The sequence below is a fragment of the Scyliorhinus torazame genome, unplaced genomic scaffold (genome assembly GCF_047496885.1).
Source record: "Scyliorhinus torazame isolate Kashiwa2021f unplaced genomic scaffold, sScyTor2.1 scaffold_1437, whole genome shotgun sequence".
Taxonomy (NCBI): domain Eukaryota; kingdom Metazoa; phylum Chordata; class Chondrichthyes; order Carcharhiniformes; family Scyliorhinidae; genus Scyliorhinus; species Scyliorhinus torazame.
The window spans coordinates 10,917-19,819 of NW_027309164.1; the positions used below are offsets into that span (position 1 = coordinate 10,917).

An 8,903-nucleotide genomic window follows, 5' to 3' on the forward strand; every position below is an offset into this window, starting at 1 on the left:
AGAACTTGGGATTGTTCTGTGGAGAATTTAAGAGATTTGATAGAGGATCTGGACAGTGTAAGAATGGGAAACTGTTCCCATCAGTGGATGGGTTGAGAACCAGTGGGCACAGATTTAAGGTAATTGGCAAAAGAATAGCAAAGAAAGGAAAAATGTTTCCATGTCTCTAGTGCACCTGGAACGCACGATAGTAGCAAAGGCGTGGTGTAGGCAGGTCCAATTGAGGCTTTCAAGAGGTCAAGAGGAATTGGATGATTATCTGACAAGGTAGAATATGCAGGGCTACAGAGGGGGGGGGGGGGGGGGGCACGAGGTAAATGTTTCCTTCCATGGGCTAGCAGATACATGAAGGGTCGAATAACCTCCTCCTGTGCTGTGACCATTCTCATGATTAGGAGGATGTTGCTTCAATTAAAACACTACCTGTTGCTCAGAGAGATACTAGAGTGATTTATAATAACCTGCAACATAAAATTTCCAGTCACTGGCCCCTGCCTGTCGCAACATTCCGATGAGACAGCTCCCTCCCACCCGGATGTATCGTCACACTGACCCGGAAGTGAGCGGCGTAACCAGGAAGTGACGCAGAGGTGAGTCTATATAAGGCTGCCCTCGGCCCCCCCACTTCCTCTTCTCGCTCTGCCCGGTTCGGAAGTGCTTGGTTCTTCTAAACGAAGCTAAGGCCGAGTTTCCCCCGGCGACTAGCACCATCGGACCCACCCGCAGAGATCCAGCGCCATGGCCTCCACATCGGAGCTCGCCTGTATCTACAGCGCGCTCATCCTGCACGACGACGAGGTCACCGTCACCGTGAGTGAGGCCCCAACGCCATCCTCGAGTCCGCCCGGGGGGGGGGGGGAGGCGGGCGCGCGGGCGCCATCTTGAGTGGGCCTTCCTCCCCCGCCGGGACGCCTTGGAACCAGAGAGCGAGACCTGCGGCACGGCGGGGAGGGAGGCCCGGGACCCGGAGAGAGGGATAGTCCCGGGGCCCGGCGAGTAGGTGGCATTCAGCCCTTTGAGCCTCTGGAGCCGGAGCTGCTGCTCCACACGTGGGGCCAGACTGGGCGCCTCTCCCCCGGGGGGAGCCCTTCCACAACTCGACCTGTGGCTCCTGAAAGACATGAACTGATCTCTGAGGAGCACTACATTTCCTATACTCACCCGATGTCTATGTATTAACTTTGTATTTCTCGTAGACCCTCTTTTTTTTTAATGTAAGGAATGATCTGCCTTGACTACACAGAGCACTCACTATCTCGGTACACGTGGCAATAAATCAAATCCAATGTCGATGTCGCTGATGTGACTTGAAATGTGCAGTTTGTTGAAGCTGGAACTTGCCCACCTGCTTCCCCGATAGTGACCAGTTTGTAATTAAGCGGTTAGGCACTGGGCAAGTTTGTCAGGATGCCCCCCCCGAACAAATTCAGGGCTGGTGATTTACGAGCAAATCACTGTGTTTGCTAGACTCTGAAACAAGGGAATGGACAATCGGCGGGTCTGGCAGCATCTGTAGAGAAAGTGAAGCTAACGTTTCGAACCTGGATGATTTGTTACTCGGACGTTAGATTGACCAGCATTTTCTGTTTTTGTGTTCTTTCCTACCTGGATTATAGCTGTGCTCCAGGGAACTTGCTTTCACTATTCTGCAATGACATGGCCCCAAGAGCTGTATATACTTGAAATTTCTACGAGATCACCTCTCTTCTAAACTCCAATGAGTATAATCCTGACCGATTTAATCACTCCTCAAGTGACAGACCCCCCCCCCCCCCCCCCAAAATCCCAGCCTTCGTTGTACTCCCTCCATAGCAAGAATTTCCGTCCTCCGATAAGGATACCAAAACTGCGCATACTACTCCAGGTGGGGACTCACCAATGTCCTATACAGTTGCAGTAAAACATCCTGGTTCCTATGACGGCCAACATACCATTTGTCTTCTTTACTGCCTGCTGTACCTGCATGCTTAGCGATTGATGCACAAGGACACCAAGGTCTTGGTGGATATTCACCTCCCTCAATTTAATCCCATTCAAATATTCATCTGCCTTCCTATTTTTTCCACCGAAGTGGATAACCTCACATTTATCCACATACTGCATCTGCCAAATCCCACTGAAGTATCCTCACAGCGCGCCCTCCCACACAACTTTATATCATCTGCAAATTTGATGTATTTAGTTCCCATGTCCAATGCATGAATATATAATGTGAACAGTTGGAGTCCTAGCACGGATCCCTGTGGTATCTCACTAGTTACTGCCTGCCAGTTGGAAAAAGATCCATTTTTTCCAACTCTTTGCTCCCTGCCTGCTATCCAGCTTTCTATCCATCTCAAGACACTACCTGTAATCCCATGCACTTTAACTTTACATCGTAATCTGCTATGTGAAACCTTAGATTATCTAGACCTAATAGAACATACAGTGCAGAAGGAGACCATTTGGCCCATCGAGTCTGCACCGGCCCATTTAAGGCCTCACTTCCACCCTGTCCCCGTAACCCAATGACCCCCATCTAACCTTTTTGGACACTAAGGGCAATTTAGCATGGCCAATCCACCTAACCTGCACATCTTTGGACTGTGGGAGGAAACCGGAGCACCCGGAGGAAACCCACGGGGAGAACATGCAGACTCCGCACAGACAGTGACCCAGAGGGGAATCGAACCTGGGACCCTGGTGCTGTGAAGCCACAGTGCCAGTCACTTGTGCTGCTCATCAAAGAACCCCTACGGTACGGAAGGAGGCCATTCGGCCGATTGAGTCTGCACTGACCCTTCAAACGAGCACTCTGCCCATTTACAAGTGTCAACCCTCGTGGCTATCACATAACCTAATCTGCACATCTCTGGATATTGAGGGGCAATTTAGCATGGCCAACCCGCATGTTTTTGTGACTGGGAGGAATCTGGAGCGCCCAAAGGAAACCCACACAGACGGGGGAAAATGTACAAGCTCCACACAAAATCATCGGGCTGGAATTCAACTCAGTCCCTGGTGCTGTGGGGCAGCAGTGCTAACCACCTTGCCACCCTTGTCGAAAGCCTTCTGAAAGTCTTAAACCACATCCACCAGTTCTCCCTGCTCAACTGTACTCGTTACATCTTCAAAGAATTCCAGTAGATTTGTCAAGCATGATTTTCCTTTTGTAAATCATGCTGTCTGTCTGATGATACCACAGCACAGCATTTGGAAAGCAATGAAATTCTTGGTAATGGACTCTAGCATCTCCCTACTACCGATGTTAGGTTTACTAGTCTATAGTTCCCTATTTTCTCTCTATCTCCCTTTTTGAATAGCGGGGTTATATTAGCTACCTTCCAATCTGTAGGAACTATTCAGAGTCCAAATATTTTGGTAAATGACCATGAATGGATCCAGGAACAATTCCTTGAGTACACTGGGATGAAGATGATCAGGCCCTGGAGATTGATCTGCCTTCAGTCTCATTGATTTCCCCAAAACCATTTCTTTACTAATGCTGATTTTCTTCAACTCTTCATTAAAACATGTTTTTCAGACCTTCCGGTACATTATTCATATCTTTTGTGAAGACAGAAGCAAAGTATGAATTTGGTTCCTCAGCTATTTCAAATTGTAATTTCCCCCCTTTCAAAAAAATTTAGTGTACCCAATTAATGTTTTCCAATTAAGGGGCAATTTAGCGTGGCCAATCCACCTAGCATACACATTTTTGGGTTGTGGGGGCGAAACCCATGTAAACATGGGGAGAATGTGCAAATTCCACACGGACAGTGACCCAGAGCCGGGATCGAACCTGGGACCTCGGCGCCGTGCGGCTGCAGGGCTAACCGACCGTGCCACCACCACCGTGCTGTCGTTCAGGATTTTAACTGAGTGACAATGCAGGAGCAGTGATATATTTCCACACCAGGGTGGTGAGTGGCTTGGAGGGGAACCTCCAGGTGGTGGCGCTCGCAGGTATCTGCTGGTCTTGTCCTTCTAGATGGTAGTGGCCGTGGATTGGAAGTTGCTGCCCACAGAGCCTTGGTGGGCTCCTGCAGTGCATCTTGTAGATGGCACACTGCTGCCACTGTTTGTCCTTGGTGGAGGGAGTGAATGTGGAAGGGGCAGCAATTATGTGGGCTGCTTTGGATTGGATGGTGCCAATGAAACTGCTTGTGTTATTAGAGCTGCACAAGGCAAGTGCAGAGTATTCCCTTACACTCCTGACTTGTGCCTTGTAGGTGGTGGACAAGCTTCAGGGAATCAGGAGGCGAATTACACACTGCAGAATTCCCAGCCTCTGGGCTGCTCTTGTAGCCCTTTATTTTCGCCGCCTTAATCAATCCCTTGGTCTGCCGTTGCTGAATTTTAAACTACATTCATCCTACCTGTCGCATTGACCATAGCTACCTTGCCCCAGAATTGCCTCATTTCATTGTTTGTGAACATGCTTTTGGTCTTAATATTGTATAATATTTGTATTAATCTGCTAATAACATATTTAAAACTCCTCTTTTTCAGGAAGACAAACTCAATGCCCTGATTAAAACAGCTGGTGTGACCATTGAGCCTTTCTGGCCGAGTCTGTTTGCCAAGGTAATATCCGAATTCATGCTGGCAATGTTATTCCGAGAAGCCCTACAGTTGAGAACGAAGCTGTTTAGCCCATCCAAGTCTGTACTGACGCTCTGAAAGTAGACTCGACCTAGGCTCACTCCCCATCCCTGTAACCTAACCTGCACACCTTTGAACTGTGAGGAAACCGGAGCACACGGGGGGAAACCATGCAGACATTGGGAGCATGTGCAAACTCCATGCAGTCACTGAAGATTGGAATCCAGCCTGGGTCCCTGGCGCTGCGAGGCATTATCTGATCTCTAGAAACTTCAGCCTGGCACCAGAGTATATTTGTCTTGAACAAGTATATTTGCACTTCTAATATAGTATCTAGGAGTGATGTGCTGGCCATGGAGAGGGTCCAGAGGACGTTCGCAAGAATGATCCCTGGAATGAAGGACTATGAGGAGCGGCTCAGGACTCTGGGTCTGTGCTCTGGGAAGAATAGCAGCATAGACTTTTCTAAATTGGAAAAGGCTTTGGAAATCACAAATGGACGTGGGGGAGTCTTAGTTCAGGATTCTCTTAACCTCAACATGCAGGTTCTGTTGGCAGTTAGGAAGGCAAATGCAATGATTGCATTCATATTGAGAGGGTGAGAGTATAAGAGCAGGTTTGTACTGTTGAGGCTGTATATGGCTCTTTTACAACATTTACTAAGCATTACAAAATAAAGTAAACATCACCCCAACTCCTACGAACTGCCCTTCCCCAAAAACAAGTCCTTCATCTCCATCGCCCCTTTTTCCTCCCCAGCTCAAACCCATGATTCCCTCTGATCGACATCAACCTCGACCTGTTCCTAAGCTGAAATGCTGCTGAAATTGCCTCCATATTTTCATTGTGGCAACCACCACAGGACTCCCTGAAAACCTCCCTGTGACGAATGGTCCCATTATAGTGCCCACAACTCCACCCCCCCTATAGCAACCTGCCTCCCATCTCCCTACTCCAACCCTGCACCTTCTCTGCATTTGCCACCCAGTAATAATACAATACGCCCCTCCCCCGACTGCCGCCCTCTGAAGAACCATCTTCCTAATCCTAACCACCGTACCTGCCCAGGCGAATGATAAAAAATCAACCTTTCCACGCCCATGAAACTATTTGGGCAAAAAGACCGGCAGGCACTGAAATAAAAACCACAGCAAAAATTCATTTAAAAAATAAATACATTTAGATTACCCAATTCCTTTTTTCCAAATTAAGGGGCAATTTAGTGTGGCCAATCCACCTACTCTGCACATCTTTTGTTTGTGGGGGTGAAATCCACGCAAACACAGGGAGAATGTGCAAACTCCACAAGGATAGTGATCCAGAACCCGGATCGAACCTGGGACCCCGGTGCTGTGAGGCGGCAGTGCTAGCCACTGCGCTGCCCCAAAAATTCATCTTCGCCGATTATCCCACCTCAGTAGATCTGCTGTAACCCTACCTACCAGACTCATAAAGTTAAATTTATGAAACTGCGCACAAATCTGGCCCACCTGCACTCCCAAATACTTGAAGTGGGTTGTTGCCACCTGAAATGGCAACCCCTGTACCTGGAGTTGACACCACAAAACACTAACTTTTACCCAGCTTCAGCTTGTAGCCCAAAAATGCCCCAAATCTCCTAAGATTCCCATTCTATCCCCACAGAAAATTCTGGGAATATATATATATATATACAGCAGATAATCGGCATACAGGGACACCCTACGTTCCACCAACCCCACCCCCCCCCACCCCTATTCCATTTATTTGAGCACCTCACTGTTGTGGCCAAGGGCTCCAATGCAATCAGAAGGGGGCACATGGAGCATCCCTGCCTTGTCCCCCTGTGCAATGGAAAATGCCCTAAATTAATTTTGTTTGTTCGCACACACGTCAATACATCCTTGTACAACGATTTCACCCATGTCACAAACTTATGCCCAATCCCAAACCTCTCCAACATTGCAAACAGATAGCTCCCTTCCAACCGATCAGGCGCCTTCTCTGCTTCCAGCGCCACTCCAAATTGCTTCTGCAGAAGAAAGCACCACAGTCAACAGCCGCTGCACGTTTGACGACATCTGCCTGCCCTTTACGAACCCTGTCTGATGCCAGTCTCCTTTGGGAGACACTCGTCCAACCTGAGTTGCCAGCACCGTGGCCAAAATCTTGGCATCCACGTTCAACAGATCTCCGCCTGCATGATCCACACTACTGGATCCTAGTCCTTTTTAAGGAGCAATGAAATGAATGACTAATTGTGTCTGGCAATGCCCCTGATCATTGCGTCCTCAAACATTTCTACCAACAGCGGAGCCAATTTATCCTTGCACTTTTCATAAAATTTGCCGGAAAACCATCCGGTGGCTTGCCCATCTGCATTCTCCCTATCGGCAGCATCACTTCCTTCACCCCCACTGGCTCCTCCAGTCCAGCACTCTCGTACTTCGGGATATTCCAATCGTCCCAAAAACTTCCTCGCATCTGGCGCATATTCCGGTAGCTAATTTGTACAAACCCCAACAAGTGGCTGGCCTTCCCCATGCTCTTACACAACTCCCCATAGCTGCCGAATTGCCTTCCCCATGGACAAGATCAAACCTCGCCCATTGCTCCTTCGTCCTTGCCAGAGGACCCGGCGTTGGGTCCTCCATGTACCTTCCATCTACCTCCAAGATCTCCTTTATCAACCACTGCCGCTCCTCCCTGTCTACCTGTGCCTTAAACAAGATGACCTCGCCCCTCACTACAGCTTTCATGCTTCCCACACCACTGATGGCAAAACCTCCCCATTCCTATTAAACCCTCCATAATCTTTGATCACCTTCCCCATTTTGATACAAAAATCTGGGTCCGCCAATAGTCCCACATCAAACCCTCGAGCGGCCTCTGGGCTGACGACTTCGCCTTTACCATGTCTGCACAGTGTCTTCCTCACCCCAGCTAACCGCCTTCCCCAGCACAAAAAAAAATCAATACTCAAAATACACGTTATGTATTGGCGAGAATCGAGATGCTAAATATATCGGCCATGATTGAATGGTGGAGCAGACGCGATGGGCCAAATGGCCTAATTCTGCTCCTATGTCTTATATAGTGCTTTTCGTTATCTATGAACACAATAGCTTTTATACTATTCATATGGTCCCCTTTTTCATAAAAAATTAGAATACGCCAATCCACCTACCCAGCACATCTTTTAGGGTTGTGGGGGTGAGGTGAGGCCCACACAGACACGGGGAGAATGTGCAAACTCCATACGGGCAGTGACCCGGGTCTGGGATCAAACCCGGGTCTTTGGCGCTGTGAGGCAGCAATGCTAACCCCCCTGTGCCACCCTTGTACTCTCCCTTTAATTAAAGGCCCCAAGGTGCTTCGCAATTATATGACAATGAGCCACTGAAGAATATTTGGTTGGATAACTAAAAGATAGGTCAAAGTAAGGATGTTGCACAGCTTGGGGCCTAGGTGCTTGAAGGCAGGAGTTGAGAGGTAATGCTCTGGAGTAAGACTACAGCTTTTAACACTGACAGGTTGTGAAGTCTTGTCAACATTGACTATCTTTTTATTTTTCAGGCTTTGGCTAATATTGACGTCAATAGTCTGATCTGCAACGTTGGTGCTGGTAGCAGTGCCCCAGCTGCTGCAGCAGCTGTTACCACCGCTGCCCCCGTTGCTGGTGAGTGTAACTTTACTTTCAATGGTGGGGGTTGCAGGGCTAATTTTGGATAACAATTTGGAGTTCCAATTATTTTAGAAGCAATTTGGAAAACAAGGTAATAAAATGATGAATTGTTAGCGTGCTTTGTGGAATGTTGCTGGGACGTATTCTTTAACCGTCAATTTCCTCAGTACTGCATGCTTTAATTAATTTACCTACCGTTTGATGGAAGTTAATTTTGCTCATTGCTGTGCAGGTTTGTGCTGAAGAATTAAAATCTCTTTTCTGTCCGACAGCTGAAGAGAAAAAGGAAGAGAAGAAACAGGAAGAATCTGAAGAGTCTGACGATGACATGGGCTTTGGGCTCTTCGATTAAACGTGCCCTGCAACAACAATGTTACAATTTACAAAAAATAAATAAAAATTGAATATACTTGTGTGTGGGATTCATGTTAGAGTCTGGGATCCAGCAGACAAACCTGTTTTTGTATGGGTAGAGTGCGGTGACATTTTACTGCATCACAGGAGCTATAAAGACGCAAAATTAATACCAAATACTGAAATAACATGCAGGCCACATTCAACAAATCTGTTGTATCAATAGAAAGAAAGTCGGGTTGCCTGTGTCCACGGTATTTTGCATTGAGAACGGAGGGTGAAAGGACCGGCAGGTAGTCAA

General features: G+C 47.8%; 1 protein-coding gene across 2 annotated transcripts; it reads left to right on the forward strand.

Moving 5' to 3' along the window:
- The first annotated feature begins 614 nt into the window (after positions 1 to 614).
- Positions 615 to 8,657, forward strand: LOC140407283 (large ribosomal subunit protein P1-like). Of its 2 annotated transcripts, none has more exons than XM_072494894.1 (4): positions 615 to 810; positions 4,492 to 4,566; positions 8,140 to 8,242; positions 8,521 to 8,657. In XM_072494894.1, the coding sequence occupies exons 1-4, from the start codon at positions 739 to 741 to the stop codon at positions 8,598 to 8,600; spliced, it is 330 nt and encodes a 109-aa protein (XP_072350995.1). In that variant the 5' UTR covers positions 615 to 738; the 3' UTR covers positions 8,601 to 8,657. The 2 variants fall into 2 exon arrangements, with proteins under 2 accessions (XP_072350995.1, XP_072350994.1); XM_072494893.1 differs by lacking the exon at positions 615 to 810 and adding an exon at positions 3,467 to 3,568.
- The last annotated feature ends 246 nt before the right edge of the window (positions 8,658 to 8,903 follow it).

Bases quoted from the DNA above. Each gene is read 5' to 3' on its own strand.
- LOC140407283 (XM_072494893.1), top strand. From the start codon at position 3,482: ATGCTGATTTTCTTCAACTCTTCATTAAAACATGTTTTTCAGACCTTC. The intron at 4,567-8,139 runs GTAATATCCGAA...TTTATTTTTCAG, and splicing joins GGCCGAGTCTGTTTGCCAAG to GCTTTGGCTAATATTGACGT. The intron at 8,243-8,520 runs GTGAGTGTAACT...TCTGTCCGACAG, and splicing joins CACCGCTGCCCCCGTTGCTG to CTGAAGAGAAAAAGGAAGAG.